The sequence below is a fragment of the Osmia bicornis genome, chromosome 8 (genome assembly GCF_907164935.1).
Source record: "Osmia bicornis bicornis chromosome 8, iOsmBic2.1, whole genome shotgun sequence".
NCBI lineage: Eukaryota > Metazoa > Arthropoda > Insecta > Hymenoptera > Megachilidae > Osmia > Osmia bicornis.
In genome coordinates this window covers 4063279-4081838 of record NC_060223.1, presented here as the reverse complement: position 1 = coordinate 4081838, position 18560 = coordinate 4063279, and the positions used below count along the sequence as shown (strand labels likewise).

General features: G+C 33.7%; 2 protein-coding genes across 2 annotated transcripts in view; one reads left to right on the top strand and one right to left on the bottom strand.

The window, feature by feature from the left end:
• LOC114879405 (protein rhomboid) overlaps positions 1-18560 on the bottom strand; it is a 500898-nt gene that overhangs the window by 67549 nt on the left and 414789 nt on the right. The gene's annotated exons all lie outside the window — the stretch shown is intronic.
• On the top strand, positions 6652-8670 carry LOC114879406 (elongation of very long chain fatty acids protein 1-like). Its single transcript, XM_029194298.1, has 4 exons — positions 6652-6883; positions 7433-7704; positions 7790-8092; positions 8279-8670. Exons 1-4 carry the CDS (start codon positions 6838-6840, stop codon positions 8444-8446), a joined length of 789 nt encoding a protein of 262 aa, XP_029050131.1. The 5' UTR covers positions 6652-6837; the 3' UTR covers positions 8447-8670.

The following is an 18560-nucleotide window of genomic DNA, read 5'->3' as shown; positions in this document are numbered from 1 at the left end:
GTTCTCGCTACCTACCGGAGATTTTTCTCGATTAATTATTAAACAGCGTCACGTCCCTTTGCATTGACTCTTCTATGGAGCTAAGCTAGCAGAAAAATGCTGTAATTTGAGTATTTTTTCTGTTGAAACGGTATTAACATTTCAATGTCTATGGAAATTGATTAAGTTTAACATTATGCTCATAATGCATCAAAGATTTATACTTTGTTTGTAATAGCATAAAAAGATACTGCTATGAAACATGTACACTTGTGATCAATTCAGGCTTCCCTGGGGAAAATGGTGATGTCCCGGATTACCCCCTTTCTTGTAGCATTCGTCAGATTTCCAGATTTCAGGATTCCAGGCCCTCGCCGTAAGTCCCCTTCTTCAAACTTCCGCCTTTCCATTTATATCTGCCATCACTAGAGTCCATAACTGTGAAAAGACCGGTTTTCGTTCTTTCGTGCGCATCTTCGCCCTGATTGGCGAAACTTCCAAACGAAGTGGAAAGCGATTGGCGGAGAGCTCGCTGCGTTCCCCCACCATTTACCAACCTGCGCGGCTTATTGTTAGTTACGGACATTGGTGACGGCAGGTATAGATGTCGCCGAGGAAAATGACGGTGGAGGGCCCATATATATAGGTCTGCGGCTCCCCACTACTAGCGTATAAGCATTTAGGCGGGAAAATTTGAATTAATATTTCCTTTGTAATTCGTACTTTTCAGATTTAATTAAATTTTATCATATTTAATAATTAAAATCTATGATATTCTGTTTCTTAATCATTTTTAATATCAATATTTAAGATTTGGAGAATTCATATGTCTAGGGAAGCCGCGATCTGATCGCGAGTGTACAAAATCTAAATAATCATTATTAACTATTTTCTTTTATTATTATAATATTCGTATTGTTTATATAGCAACATTCAAAATAAAATTAGTTATAATTTCTTTGACAGTTCCAGTGTCAGGTTTAAGGAAGGCTATAGCTCCAGGCTCCACTATCTAAGTGATCCCTTTATTATTAAGTTTTCCTTGTGGTTTATTTCTTGTTGTCCTCTTTCTTCTTGATTAAATTTTATTTAATCTTGTTTAGAAAAATTTCAATTTTTTAACCAAGTTTACTTACTACGGCGTTCTCAAAGATTTGATATTTTTTCATTTGCTATTTTTCCTAAACTGGTAAATTCAGATTAATTTACTTTCCAACATTTAAAAAATTTTGTAAAACAAAAAATTACATAAATTTTCAAACAATTATATCAGCACACATTAAAACGCGTTTAGTTTAAAGATTTCGAGATTAATTTGAAAGAGTTAAAAGTAACTTAATATCTACTTTACAATTTATCGTTTATTTTTTACAATATTGTTTCTTTTTTAATTAATTGAAGTTTTGTCCCGTCCAAGTTTGCTTTCATAATAAACGTAACTGTGGAACGGTTTAAGGAACGTGTATAGGGGTTATAAAATCGCTATCGAGCGTAATAAAAAGAGCGGGAAACAAAAGAGGTTAAACGACACTTCACTATTCTTTTCGTTTTGAAAATATATTGCCTTCTCGAACAATAAACTGGTTTCACACCGTTCCATTCGGTATCCATGAATAGTCCAATGGATGCGGTTCCCTGGGATTTACCGGCTACTAAATAACGAGGCCAATAATGGGCATAATAATGATAGCGGCGATGAGATTATCGAAATTGGAAAGACGCCAAAAGGCCTATGATGTTTCTATCTCGCTCGTTGCTACGGTTTTTTATCCTCATTCGCAAACGCGTAATATTTGCGAAAGAAATATGACCGTCATATCGCATTTTTCGTTTGTCTCACTCTTCTACTTTTTCTAACTCGATTCTTGGCTGTATCAAACGTTAAAACAGTTTATTCCTAAATTGCTAGAATTTATATATTGTAATTAATATTTAACGTCATATTTTACTATATGGAACATAGAAAATTTGCTAATATCAATTACAAATAAAAATGGTAAAAATTCCTAAAATTATGAAAAAAGACAAAGTTGCAAAACTCTTTTGTCGATTATGCTTATTTATAAATTAACCCTTCCCTTCGGTAAAAATTTTCAAAAATTGATTAGCAATTTCAAATTGATTTTTGAACTTTTCTCGTCGGATAATATTGCAATACACAAAAAACAGTCAGCAACTTTGTGTACCCTAATTAAAACGTCATTAGTTGTGACACAAATCTAATTTTTAAAACGTTTATTATCTTCTAAGGCAGAGCCCGGCAAGATTTGCACTTTTCAGCCGATTTTCAGCTGGCTCCGCCTACCGCTATTCCCCTTGCCGCGACGTTCATCGCACAGCCTACGAACCGTTTGAGGCTCAGGAGCGTATCACTCGTGAACATATGCCGGCAATAGCTTTCCACCCCACCCGCGAGGTACTATTGTCGATGCGTTTTTCTTTAAGTGGTTGCCAGCATACGTTCACGAGTGATACGCTCCTGAGCCTCAAACGGTTCGTTGGCTGTGCGATGAACGTCGCGGCAAGGGGAATAGCGGTAGGCGGAGCCAGCTGAAAATCGGCTGAAAAGTGCAAATCTTGCCGGGCTCTGTTCTAAGGTAAATTTTAATTTCGGTACAATATTCTATGTATACATATACAAGACATAATGATCTTAATTACCCATTCAAAGCTTTGTGCACGAGTATAAATGAAAACTCATTGATTGAATGCCTAGAATGTGTTAATGAGTTGGCATATACATAGATGACGATCTGGGTTTCAGATCTTTGTCAAAGCAATGTCAGTAAAGACCATTCAAATGTAATGTCATTAAGCAATCTCGAAGGCGAGTTACCAAAATCTATTTACACATCAGTACTCGCTTGAACCGTCGAATTGATAAGGCGTGTTTATGCCAAGTGATTAACTGACAGTGTGTTCATGCCTTTGCTCTACCTAATTTACATATGAGATTAGGTAAACTTGTCATTCGGGGAGTCTAACCATCCAAATGGTACAAACGTAATACGTTCATATAAACGAAAATAATAAATCCTTACCATAAGATTCACTCTTATTCTATAGAGAAAATTCAACATAAATTCTTACGATTTGTTTCCTACAAAATTTTCTATTCCTAAAACTTGCCATAATTACTGCGCAGAGATGAGAAGATGGCGAGTGGAAGGAATGCGGCTATAATTGGTTGTATCTGGTAAGACACACCCCTCCCACACGCAATCCAAATGGTCGCGCGTTATTGGCCGATGCGGTCACCTATTAATCGCGTCGCCTGACAGAGAAGGAAAATGAGACTTCGCGATAGAGTGAGATGGTACGACGTCACGACGAGCTTTAACCCTTTGCGGTCGGCAGATTTCTCTGTTGGGAGTAGCAACTAGTGGGGGCAAATTTAGGAGTCATTTTTCCCTAATTGATTTAAGACAAATATATGGGTACTAAAAACACAGAAATTTCTTGGCGGTAAAAGGGTTAAACGTGGGGACAGGACGGAGCGTGCGAAGTGCTCCCTTTATCTCTGAGCCATCCCGCTAATCATCTTCTCATTTCTGCACGGTATGATGCACTTTTATCAAATCTGGAGATATGCACTCTCGAAAACGTAGAATCTTATCTGACTTAATGTTCCCGATATTCCCTGATATTCTCGAACTTATGAATTTTAATATTCCACTTAGGACACTTAGGAAATTTTCGTTATTCTGCACTGGAAATAATTATCGATTGTATCTATAAGCAGGCTAATTCGTTCGTTTATCTACTGTCCTTTAAAAACCAAGCGAAAACTGTAGCAGACAGAATGTCACCGCTACACTTCGCATGTTAATTAATTTTATCGTTTAAGATAACGGATATTTTATGTATTTGTATATCTCCATTTTCTTTTGTATTGTACTGTATCGAAGGATGCTATCTCCCGTAAATAAATTGAAATTGAAATTTAAATCATTTGAGGATAACAGTATAAAAACTGGGGGAAAGATTTAATGAAAATTGACTGACTGTTTATTGGAAATTTACTGCAGATAAGAAACGTCAAACTAGTCCGTTTAATAATTGATTTATAAGCGACTATAAATATAAATACAATAATATAAGCAACAGACAGATACATACACCGCTTGGAAATTCATTCGGTATATCATCGGAAATTATCGAGAAATCTTCGGGAAACGTTACAGTGGAAACCGCTCAACCAAAATCATCGATAATACATATCGATGATCGAATTATTAAGCTCAATCGGAACTTCTAAAGGTAACAATAGATAACAATTTCACGTTAAAATGACTAAAAATAATTAAGTGGAAATTTAAATCATTTTATATAACAAAATAATGGTAATTTGGAAAAAGAGAAATGTTGATGTTTATAATGTATCAATAAAAAAAAGAGGCAAATTACAAAAAAGGGCTAACGAAGGGTTTTTAGGTATCCGCCTCCGATTGTTTTGATTTTTGGATATGTTTTAAAGGACCGAAAAATAAGGTATGGGTGTTTTTTTATTTTGGCCCGTTTTCATATTTAGGGGGTGAAACGACCCCCTAAAGTTTCGACTACAATAGTATGTGTCCATTACGTCCTATACAGCGACTTGGAATCGTTGATCAGACGGAATAGAACCTATTCTTCAGTTCAGGATCATTTGAAGGTCATAGTTTACCATATCGTTGTATATAATGTTAAAAATATATGGTGCAATCTAAAAATCATCGATGACCATCAAAAGACCTTGAAAACGATAACTATCGGAAATTTTGTTCATATCCCCATATTTGTCTCCTTAAACAGTACAACTATTTCTCTAACATTTTCTTCTATCTTTAAACCGAACGGAGATAATTAGGTGTTCTGTTTCTCGCGAAACACCAGGTATACTGTGTTTGCCTTTTATATTTTGCATATTTTATTATTACATAATGCGTCGCGCACATACGCCGGGGTCGCGGTCACTATCTTTTTTGCAACGATTTTCTCTCGCAAAGAACATAATATATGAACGGCTTTTTATTTATTTCTTTCTCTTGTTTTTATCACCCTACAATCTATATATCAGATGACCAAGGAGTTATCTCATATGACTCAAAATCGATATTAACGTCATGAAATGGAATCAGTGAATTAATCATATGTATATATAGTTCTTCACACCATCGTTCATGCACCTTGCACTTGGGAAGTTCTGCCATTCATGCACGAGTCACGTGATATTTTTGTACGCTTAACAATAGCAGTTTATCAAATCATGTGTTATATTTTGCGAAACTTTGCTACTTATACCTCGACAATTGGTTAATTCTTTAGTTATATCCGAGCGTTCAACGTGATCCAAGCATTAATTGATTGGAGTGGACATTGTGAACAAGATGTACATAATGCGAAATTAACAGGTAAAGAAATCATAATTAAGACGATACCAAAAGGTACACTGGACGAATCCAACCTCTATATGTTTATGGATTTAGGGTGTAAAAGAATTATGCTAGGCGTCCCTCCGATGATGTGCTATTACATGATTACGATGTTAATCTTCATTTAAGAAATAATGTAATTAAGTTACAATCACTTGTACACAATCAACTGTCTTCACCAAGATATAAAAATCTATTCCAGTATACTTGGTACAAAAGTGGGTACACAGAAAAAAAATCAGGAGATTTTGTGAATCCTGTAGATTTTGCTTTCGAACGGAACACACAAATGAAATCTGCACTCTGTGATGAACAACAGATAGTTAGATGCTCTTGGTGTAAGAAAACATTTTGTTTAAAATATATTTTTCATGAATATCATTTCTGCGACAAATATGAATATTAAGTGAATCATTTTGTAAACTGCATGCATCTTATAAAAAATTAAGATTATAAAATACCACATATACTTGAAATATAATTGCACTAATCATGTTACTAATTTACATTTAATGTATTTCTTACCATCTGTATCGCATATTACATAAGTACTAAATTAACCTTCATTAATATTATAAACTATGAATAATTTGACTGATACAAAGTATACATGGTAAATGGCAGATATCGTAATGGATAATTTTTCTACATCCATATCTGGCATGACCGTGACCCGGCGTATGCATATGCATAATATCACGCAGAAAAAAATGTATGTTCTTTTTTGTTATTATGTAAATTGTGATTATTTTCAAAATAATGTTATGAACAAATTATTTTTTCCAAAATTTATGACCAGCTGTTATATGTTCTTAAAAAACCATAAAACTTTTCCTTAAAAAGTTTTCTTCTATCTGTGATAATTTTCGAGATAGCCTATTGTAGCCGAAACTTTAGGGTGTCATTTCACCCCCTAAATATGAAAACGGACCAAAATAAAAACACACCTATACCTTATTTTTCATTCCTTTAAAATATATCCAAAAATCAAAACAATCGGAGGTGGACACCTAAAAACTCTTCCTTGTTAGTACAAAATAATGAAACCAGTGGTATCATACCTGAGGTCGTACACCGACTGAGTTGCGTTGATTCTGTCGCGGCGTGTGACACTAATTCGATGACTGCAGCCAATCGACTGACGGCGTAAATAAGTGTTAGAGTCACACGCCGTGAATCAACGTAACTCAACGTACACAATGATACTGATCTAACACGAATTTTTAATGTATCGTTCTTCTATATAAATACGATTCGTTTGTACCTGAAAGCGGCAGACGACGCGTACCTAAGCTTCAATCGTAACATATAGGACCGATATGTCAATTTTATAGTTGAACAGGTGTCCGTATTTTTGAAGCGTCAAACGCTCTATGAAAATCCTGTTAGAATCAGTTGTACCTGGTTTTTTGTTCTGATAGAACGAAAAGAAAAGTCGTCGAAGATGGATTGGGCGGAAACGTTTGATTATTACTGGTATCAAAAGGCCGGTGAGTAGTTCTCTCCGTAAAATGACGAATTTTTGGTTGGATTGCAGTTTCTCGGGTAATTGATCTCGACTATTTTATCGGATAAATCAAGGTCGGAGAAGACGATAGGAAGTGTCCCGAGGTCGATATCACGTGGCGTTACAAAGTTATGGCCATTTTAAAAAATCACAATTTTTCAAAAATTTTCCGATAATTTCGAAGCCAAAAAATAACCTAACCCAACCCAACTTATCAGCTAGAATAGCTAGCCTTTGAATTAGCTTAGTAGGAGGGTGGGCATAGGTAGGGTAGCTTAGTTTAGTTAAGGTTAGGTTAGGTTATTTTTTGGATTCGAAATTATCAGAAAATTTTTGAAAAATCGTGATTTTTTAAAATGGCCATAACTTTATAACGCCACGTGATATCGACCTCGGGACACTTCCTATCGTCTTCTCCGACCTTGATTTATCCGATAAAATAGTCGAGATCAATTACCCGGGAAACTGCAATATGACCGAATTTTTTATCACCGAGAACATTTAATGAAGACGATCATTATTATAATTTCAGATCCCAGAGCTAGCCAATTACCGCTTCTGGAATCCCCGATTATCATTCCCGTTATCCTCTGTTTTTATTTCTACTTTGTCCTAAAATGGGGGCCAAAGTATATGAAGGACAGAACACCGTACGATCTTAAAATCTTTAGAATGTGTTACAACATCTTTCTAATCATCAGCAATGCAATCATAATACAACAATTTATCAGTGCGGGTTGGTTCACGGAAATGACAGTATTTTGCGAACCAGCAGATTACTCTAATAACCCGAAGAGTATGAAGGTATTTGAAATTCAAAATTCCCGTTCAATTGTTAACACGCTGAGTCCAGGAAGATTTAAAAGTTGGAGTTTGAACAATTTTTCAGGTGGTTCATACACTATGGTTGGGGTTACTAACCAAAATCGTCGACCTCCTCGAAACGGGAGTGTATGTACTGAGAAAAAAGGACAGGCAAGTTTCGTTCTTACACCTGTACCATCACGTATCGACAGTGTTAGTATGTTGGATTATAACGAGATACACCCCAGTCGCAGAAATATCGTTCCCTATGCTAGTGAACTGTGCCGAACATGTGATCATGTACACGTATTATTTATTCACTTCGTTTGGAGCAAAATGGCAAAGGATACTTAAACCAATCAAACCATTGATAACCATCTTACAAATGGCGAGTACTAATAAACTAGTTAAAGTAAGGTTCGAAAGATTTTTGACTTCAATGTCACAGTAGAAATATCAACGTACAGTCAGACGCATGATATTAATTTATTATTTCAAGATACCAGAAACTTTTGAACCTTACCACATATATTTGTGAGGTTTAATTTATTTACATGTTCATTCTTTGTCGCAGGTGCAATTCATCGTTATGACAGTATACTTACTACAACCATTTATGCCACACTGTAATGGACTTAAGACACCGTCGGCTGTATTAATACTGAATTATGTTATGAATTTCGTTCTGTTTTACAGTTTCTTTAAAAATACGTATACGAAGCCCGCTAAGAAAGTGGAGTGAATCGTTTTGAAAGGAACTCAAGTCACTCGTCAATCATTGTGGTAGCGAGTTTGAATTAAAATCAATAAAATATTCCATCGAACATTTTACTGATAATATCATACCTACAGATATTACTTAGCTTTAAATAATAGTTTGCAATTAAACACGTTCTACTGCTATAATAAAAATAACCACGACTAGTGTGAGATTGCAAATAGTAATTAATATATTAATGAATAACAGTGATTGTATTTCGCGCCTCTTCTTCGAGATTAGATCGTAGTATCCCCTCTTCGCACCTTGTCGCCACAAATCCAATGAAAAAACGTACTCCCACACATTCTTATAAAATTATAGAAAGTTTTTTAATTAATGATTTTGGCGCTAAAACCAAAGATACCAAATTGTAAAATTGATGATATTAGATGTAATAAAAATATAATGCGATTAAAACAAATTATATAACGTTGGTTATAGCGTTATACAAATATTAAGATACAAATACAAGATTGAAGAAGGAAGAATAGAAACGTCATAAATAATTAACTTTTAAAAAATGGAGTCTGAGTTAATCGAGACGTCAACTTACAAAAAGATATTCACCTAAAGTTAAATGTACAATTTATAAACGAATGGGTTTGACATATTATAAAAGTAATTTTTAAAGGTACAGTGTAAAATTCAGAAAATAAAAATGTGAAATACGGAATTAAATTAAAATTGGCTCTCTCCATGGTCCGCCGTCAGGGGATTAAAAAATTCTTCCGCATACGATCCTATTGGAAAACTGTTTTCTTTTTAATCCTCTAATCTCTTATACGATATTTTTAACATCTTTACTTTTCTAACATCACAATTTTATTCCTATATGCGGGTACTCGCAAAAAAAAGAAAAGAAAAAGAAACGAGGAATAAAAAATATCGAGAAAAATAGAGACACGGTGAAAGAAATAAGAACAATACCTATATAGATGCGATTACAGAAAATTGAAAAGGTGAACGAACAGCTAAGCAGGTGTAAGAACCTCTTTCAGACATTTATATACATTACGACGCCAATGGTGCAGTCGAACACCCGGATGACACAATATCCAAGTGATATCAAATTGATATTTATTCAACTGGCTGTATGACATGTACGTGTGATCAGAATAGCATTCAGTGTTCAGGTTCTCTCATCTTTGCGTACTGTCTCACCGTGCCACATGTTGCCCACCTTGATGCATTACAAAGTGCACATATATCGGTTACCTATTCTGTTCCCTCTATTGATAAGCGATCACATTGATGCTTTATGCACGTGCAGGTTAATTTTTAAGAAAACAACAAAATATTCGACTTTGATGGTAAAAGAGAAGTTACTTACATGTTAAAATATACTAGAAAATTAAAGAATGAAATTATTTTCATTATTAAACTGCGAATCTTTATGGAAATATACGTTTTTATAAATTATTTCATCCCTTCAGGTGACCAAAAGTATTATTTTAATTCGTCCATTTTGCATATTTTACAGATACTGAATAATTTATTTCATTTTCACAGTTGTGCCATACGGTTTACATATTTTTTGTGTGACTTAAATATCTATAGTCTAGTAATTACTATCTAGAAATTGTTCTATACTTTTAACCTTCGAACCCAAATTTGTTACCCAAATTTATTACCTTATTGTTAAATGTATAACTTTTAAACGAAAGAATTTCACTAGCCTTTGTATTAGAAGAATAATTTTCGAAGGAATAGTGTAAAATTTAGGAAATGAAAATAATCTAATATACAAAATTAAATTAAAGTTGGAGCTCTCTCCATGATCCGTCGTGCGAGAGTTAACCCTTTCGCCTATGATTTTTTCGATAGTTGTGTCAGTTAGATATAACTATTTATTGCTTCAATTTGAAAATAAACAAAGAAAATGAATACATAATATCCAACGAGCTTCAACTGAGCAAATTATAAATAGAATTAAATACAAAATTCAATTACTGACCGAAAACCCATTTGAATTGTAAGTTGAACTATAAGGGAAGGGGTTAATCAGTAGCATTTATTAATTTAAAACAGTGATCGGCTTTAATCCCCAGCGAATTCGATTAGTCAGTGTTTAACCATCCAGGTAAGTGAGTAAACGTTTAGAGTAAATTAAAGGAAGTTACGGTGTCTAGAGAGTGCACGCGTTATTATACAGATCTGAATAGCGTATCCGAAAGCACAGTTATTGCCCATGAACGGTCGACCACCGAGTAATAATATTCGAAGCGATTGAATACATGCATATACGTGGGTGGATTTACAGGTACGAGTGGCACGTGCGCGCACACAAGCACGTAAAATATTCTATCAAAACCCTTGCAGCGATCGAGGCAGATGGAAATTTAATTCCCGAAGGCAGCCGGTTATCTCGGCGCCGAGGAGAGCAGCCGAAGTCGCGGAATTGAATTTTGAAAGGTCCTGTATGCAGAAGACCTTCGAAAATGTCGATATTACCCCGCAATTCGCTCTCCCCGAGGATCCAACATTTTTGTAAAAATGCCGAAACAACGTTCGCCCCGGCCAATCTTTCGATATTTGAATTCTGTTTAGCCGGCGAGACAGGATAACCCTTGCCAATCGTTTACCCTCCTACCTGCGCAACACAGAGGTAAAGACAATGCGAGGAAATTGCTTCGTCTTCGATTGCTGCCCCTCGTCCTGTTCCTCTATCGTTTGCATTTGCCCTTTCATAATATTAGGATGGCGCATACCAAATGGCTCGTGTCAAAACATGTAAACTCTGACACCATTTCACCCTTTACGATCAAAAAGTCAGGATATTCCCTGCACGAAATACAGTCACTCCTTATGGAAGATCAACATTGCAATGGTCTTAAAAATGCAATGTTTCCATAAATTTATTTTGAGCATTTGTTATATGGAAAATATTTCTTTCTCTTTGCTTATAAATGTTTATGTATTAGATTTATGAAAAATATTTTTTCATTGTTTAAAAGCTGAGTATAAAGGAGTATATAAATAACTCTCATCCCAAAGGCATGAAAAGTTATATTTGATATCTTATAATTTTCCAGATCCTATAATATTAATGGTTTATATTAAATTGCTAAATTTATCTTAAATTAATATAACAGGGTATCTAATCCTAGTTTTACTCTTAAACCTTAATTTTTATAAAATTATTATATTTCACTATTATAATTTCAATTTAATTAATTATTATTTATTTAAAATTAATTTTTAAATCTAGTTTAAATTGATAACCCACGAAGAGCCCCAATTTTAATTGAATTTAATTTAGCATTTCATATTATTTTTATTTCCTAAATTCTACAATGTTCCTTTAAAAATTATTCTTCCAAAATATGAAACCCTTTTGTTTAAAAATTAGATTAATGTTTTTTAAGTTTGGGTCTTGATTGACCCAGGCTCCGCTATTCAATGATTAAACTAAAGAATTAAAAATTTTGATTACTCAAATTTAGAAAATTCTCAAAGGAGGTATTGTAAGTATTGTTGTAACGAATTCTATCAGATGAAAAAAGAATTCTAATGGTAATGTAACATTGAATTTCTTTTACCCTTTCGACGGCGGTCCGTTGAGACATGCAGGAACTTAAATTTACTTTTAAAGTTTTCCCATTTTTATTCTTTCGATTTTAAACTATTCCTTTTTCAATAAATCAGAGATTATTGTGGAAAAATTTGAATGCATAATTTTAGTCGAAACATTCTTGTAAACCTGGGTTACAATTGACCCGGCATTCGCCGTTTGACGGTGAAATTTGAAGAATTCTTTTCTTTTTTAAGCCAACGACGCTACAAGTGAACCTGATTTCACAATTCAGTTTGTTTTTCCATTTCCTAGCTAATGTCGTTGCAAAAGGTAGACTGCAACGCGAACGACGAAGTGACGTCTGTTCCCTTATAATACGATTTCTATGTAACAAGGTTAGTTTAGTGGAGGAGTAGTTAGTTATAGTTGAAAGTAGGATGTAAAAAAAAGTAACTGCACTCATGAAACAATGGAATAAACAAATGTGGCTTGGTATAAGAATTGCCAATGTCATATTTTTGCGAAGATTAATTAAATTTAGTTTTGAATTTATAAACAATTGTATATTCTATATAAAACACGACAATTTATAATTCCATCTAGAAATGGCTGTAATGGCATTTGTACATGTTAATGTCAAACTTTTTAATAAAATAAACTTATTTAATAAGCTCATGTTTTGTGTCAAAAAATAGTATAGGCTAACACAAACAGTATAAGCTTTAATTCTCTCATTTTCTACTAGAAATAAAATTTTAAACAGCAGGAACTTTTGTGCCAAAAATTATTTGAACAAGAATTTATTAACGTATCTGTAAGCATTAATGTATTAATTTTATAAATACTAACAGTAGTAGGTACTTTTTGCACCAAGTCACAGTATAAATTTACATAACAATGCACATTGCAGAATTATGCACTTTGAAGTGTAGACACATTAACATGTGCATATTAACACGTGCACATTAACATTTATGACATTAACATGTTATAAATAAATTTGTAATAATTTATGAATTGTTAAAATAATTATTTCTAATAGCTTTTAAAAGAAACTTTATACATATAGTTATTTATCTGCTTTGCCTTTCAAAATTATCTTTTTTCCAACAAGACGTATCAAACACGATCTTAAAAAGGCCAAGTCTCATACATTTTTTTATAGATATCTTTGTTGAACTAAAATGATTTTTTCAGTAGTAATCTTGAAGGCGTAAGTGCAAATAAATAATTTTTTGGAAATCTTTTAGATGAAAAAAATAATATATTTCCAATATCTTTTCAACTGGATGGTTGACGAGCCACCTCTTTGGTGTTTTTAGGATTAAAAGTCGAAACAGATACATGGATATTGATAAATGTGCTATTTAACCCTTGAACTGCGGAATCTAGAAGCTTGATTTTTAAATAAAAAAGTTTCATCCATATATTGAAATAATAATTTACAAAGAAACAGCGTAAAATGTAGAAAATTAGTATAATATGAAATACAAAATTAAATTAAAATTGAGGCTCTCTCCATGGTCCGCTGTCCGAGGGTTAACGAAAATAAATAAAATTATTATATTATAAAGTAAAAAATCAATTAAAAAATATATGATGCTAAATTCCAACGAACATCTACTTTTGTGATTATCAAACAGTAAACATAATTACTCAAGCTTCATTATCTACATAAAATCTAAATTTCATTAAAAATTCTAAATATTCTTTTGAGCGATAATGTAACACGGCTAAATGATGGTAAAGATATTCATCTGACGATTTTCTCTATTCTCTTTCTTCTACTTCTGTTTACAGTTCTCTGACGTTACACCATGTCATTACATATATGTAGTGCTGTAAACGAAAATGTAATTTTCTATGTACTTCCGTTAGCTAATGGGAAGTTATGCAGGTGCATGCAACGACAGTATATGTTACCCACAATCACATTCGAGTCATTAGGGATAAAACCGTCACGAATCTAGCGTCGATTCCGTATCTTACCAGTTGTAAGTCACCGTATTCAACTACGCAGTGATCGCATCAGCATTAATAACAGGTCATTAAATTCGTAATTTTCTGCTCTGCAGCTTTAGGTAGAAAAACAAATCCCATGGTTATACTGATCTAAAGAACAATCCGGCTTTTGTGGGTTTTCTTGAACTTCGTGGAACTAAATCACGATAAGCCCATTGTGCTTACAGTGAATTACTATATACCTTAGTTATTTGAAGTCAACTGTTGACTTTTCTACTTGAAAAAAAAAATATATCTAACTCACTTTTACAGCTTCCCAATGACACACCCACAATAGCAAAATTATTGGGCCTCTGTTCCATGACATTATAATCATTCATTAACATTTCTGTATATACAGGATTTCTATGTATAAAAATATTCATTTTTCGAAAAAAGTGTTTAAACGAAAGATACTCTGTTCGAAGGGGGACATGCAATGGTGGACACTGTTTCTACATGGAGGTTTGATGCATAAAAAAGTACCCCATTCCATTAAAAAAAACAAAGGTCACCTTCAAATCTCGGAGGCGCCTCCATGTAGAAACAAACAGTGTCCACCATTGCATGCCCCCCTTCGAACAGAGTATGTTTCGTTTAAACATTTTTTTCGAAAAATGAATATTTTTCGAGAAGATCGCGTGTAAAGATTAAAATGAGACACCCTGTATAATTATAAGTACAAAAAATATACCTATGCTTATGTTACTAATTTTTTATAGATCTTATCTATATCGATGCAGCTACCGCAGGTGTGTGAGAACCTGAAAATTTCGGGTACTCCATAATCTCACCCGATCTACAAATTTCGGATACCAGACAATCGACCCGAAAATTTCGGGTACCCGATAAACGACCCACCCCGACTCAAAAATTTCAGCTACCAGATAATCGACCTGACCCAAAAATTTCGAGTACCCCATAATCGACCCAACCCGACCTGACCTAATATCTTTGGGTTCTCACATATTTCTAGTATCCTAAACTTATTATAACAGTTACTTGAGGATAATCATACATTGCAGTAGCATTAAATTCAGATATGGTAATATTGCAATTAATTTCATTAATTCATAGAAAAATTAATACGTAAGTCTACTTTCTATGTAAATAGCTACTTTTTCGACTCTGTATGTCTGTTTGATACCTAATTATACTTGATTATACTTAACTGCATTTCGCCTACATAATATTAGCTAATTATGTTTATACTGGCTATCTTTGTTTATGTTAAATGTGAATTGATAATATTAAATTTAGCCTATATTATACTTAAATTAAAGTCTTCAAAAGAAACTTAATATTTAATTCATTGTACTACTGTGCCCGCGATGTAACCATGAATTATATTTCCTAGCAGTGAATTTACTTTAAGTTGTGTAATGTAATATTTCCTGCATGGTCTCGCAGGACATCCCGAGGGAGCGGGACAACGTAGTCGTTTAACCCTGCTCGAGGATGTATGAACTGCTTTCGGTCAAAAGCGTGCATCCCGTATTGCCTCCAAATATTTGCGAGTACACACATGCTAACGATACATTTGTCTTTTCGTGACCTCATTAAAGCGACCCTTTTCAAATGCGCCGGTATGTTCCGTGCTGCAAATTACACGCGTGGGAAAGTACCTTAAGGGAGAACCTCGCGAACGCGACGTTGAAAGATAGAAGGTAAGAGAAAAAGGTACATTACTGTTGATGTGCTGCGTGCAACCATACGGCCGACACATCGTACGGTTTCAGATGTAAAAGTTTATATTGAAATATAGCAACGACAACACTGCAGTTCATAAGTCACCGGACACTCTTTAAAACAGAATACTCTTTTTCAAATTGGACCAAATGACTTGAGACTTATGGACTTATGGACGCCATTGTAAGTACTATCCTCCGCTCACAAGAAGTCTTGCGAGGCGGTAGAGCAATGTTTCCCAACCTTGCTCGATTCGTCACCATTTTTCATAATAACCAGATAATTTATGTGAAAGTTTAAAAACATACATCAAGAGCATGCTATAGAAATTAATTCAAATAATATTGAAAGTTCCTTAGAAACCATCTGCAACCCTTATGGGAGCCACGATCCACAGATTGGGAACCTAACCGGTAGAGAGTACGAAGGGGTACTGCGCACACATTGGCGATCCCCTACTTTTATATCAGCCTATTAGCCCACGTGACCGCTTCGACCAATCATATGTCACGAATACGTGTGAGCTGTGGTGGGGCGCGACCAATCGAGCGCGTGATTTTCAAATTCTCATAGGACTTCTTATTAATGGAAGACAGTACATTACAGTGGGTGATGAAACTATTAGAACCACTCGCATAAATTGACGATTTTACGTAAAAACGATTAATTCTTAAATGAAAACCCAGTTAAACACAGTTTTTGTTATTTTTTAATGATATATTGATACTTGTAAAGTTATGATAGCAATTCCTAATATTTAACTAAACAAAAAATTAAAAAGTATCACGTTACCCGTAAAAAAAAAGAAAATTCTTTTTTTGATTAAATAAGCACTCTACTGTACAGTATCGAGCAAAGTAGGCTTCCTTAGTGAAAATGACGATGTAAAGGAAACAGAAATTCTCAAAATTCTTAGAAAAAAGTAACACAAGTTTTAATTATAAAATATTATGGAATATTATAGAATTTAATATAAAATTAAAAAATGTGAATAGTAACATAAATATCAATTGAAATTCTCCTCCTGACTCATAACAGTCAGAGGATGTAGTTCCGCTAATAAATTTCGGTATTTTATAGCGCTACTGTCATTAGGATTACCAAAATAATTAGCAATCTTTACAAGAACATCTGTCTGTCTTTTCAATCCAGGGGCCTTATGATTTTATGACTTGTATCCGTGTCAATAGGACATACGGCTTCGCAAGAATTACCTGGGTCAATATATACCTGCTAATGAGGGTGAATCATTAACCTTTCACTAATGAGGTGATTTTTGAGCAACAAAATATTAATCTATAGTTAAATGTATAATTAAAAAAAGAAACCACGTAGAATTCAGAAAATGAAAGTAATGTAAAATACAAAATTGAATTCAAATTGTGACTCTCTCCATGGTCCGCCGTCCGAAGGTTAATAATTTGCACTAATTAAGCCACTTAAGTCTATTAAAAAATTGCTTGTAGTGAATCACCAAGATATGCAAAGGGTTGAAATTTCAATTGAAAATCTTTAGATTAACTTTGTTTTAAATAATTATGTAATTTGTGAGCTGACACTTTTATCTGCTCGTGTCTTCAGTCGTATTTTATCCACGTCATGAAATCGTAAATATTTAAAAGCTGTAGATTTGTTCATTGGTTACTTGCAACTGTTTGCCTTATTCAGAATACGAGCAGCATACATAGTACATGTACGCATGCTGTTGATGTATCTGTATTATTAATACATGGCGCAGATGTATGGACTCGTATGAACATTCGAGTAATAATAAATGCGACAGAGAATCGAAAATGCATACATGAAAAGGCTAGAGTAAAGAAAAATCAAAAGCAGAGAGAAACTTTCAGAAAGGAAATATTAGAACAAAAAACAAAAATAATGGAGAAAAAGTTTTGTGAACGCGAGAAAGAAACTAGTAAAGAGAAATAGGTGAATTAAAAAATGAAAGTACAGAAAGGAAAAATGAGAAATAGGTAAAACAAAGGCATCTGGAATTAGAACGACCGTACAGAAATAAAAGGAACAGTTTTATGAGATGATAGACAACTACCCAAAGAACATTTATTCATTTATGACAATAATTAACGTTAATGAAGAAAATATTCTGAGACAAAAAAAGGAAAAGGATAGAAATAGGGGACAAGAAATCACACGAACTATAAGACAATAAACCGAAAGGGGGAGAAACACTGTATAATAAACAGTAGTTACAGTGGTTCCGATTAATATTTTTTATGAAATAATTTTCTATTAAATTCATTCGTCCATTAAGTGATATTGAAACTATAGCCATAATTTAATATATTAATTAATATACATAATGAGACATACTAACAAGAAGTATGTTAAAAAATTAATTTTTTTATTTCGCCTTAAAATTCATATTAGTTTCTTATTATTATTATAAAGAATTAGAAAATAATGGAATTAAACGATATTTTTGTTTATTCACTTTCAATTGTTCAGCAAATTAATAATTCCACTTTAATTGATGAAATATTCTCACAAAAATTTTGTAATAGAAAAGATTATAATATTAATTTTAATTATTAAGTTTTGGAATTTTTCAGATATATATATATAACCTTTTAATAACAAACTGTTATTATCAATTTTTGAAAAGTCTCATTGAATGGATTGCCGTAGGTACCACCCTTCTTTAATGCAACCGCATTCCAGAGGTGTGCCTTGTCACAAACGGACAATATTTACAGCAGGCACTTGATAATTCCCCGCATTTCGGGTTCCGAAAGGGGGGCATTTGTATTGAACGGGGAATTATTGAACGCGAATGGCATGCGTGCCATCTTCACAGTACGTATGTTTCACGTGTTTGTGAGTAATAGGGATGAGCACAAGGCGTTCCTAACGAGGAATTATATGGCGGAG

Bases quoted from the DNA above. Each gene is read 5' to 3' on its own strand.
- LOC114879406 (XM_029194298.1), top strand. From the start codon at position 6,838: ATGGATTGGGCGGAAACGTTTGATTATTACTGGTATCAAAAGGCCG. The intron at 6,884-7,432 runs GTGAGTAGTTCT...TTATAATTTCAG, and splicing joins TTACTGGTATCAAAAGGCCG to ATCCCAGAGCTAGCCAATTA. The intron at 8,093-8,278 runs GCGAGTACTAAT...TCTTTGTCGCAG, and splicing joins TGATAACCATCTTACAAATG to GTGCAATTCATCGTTATGAC.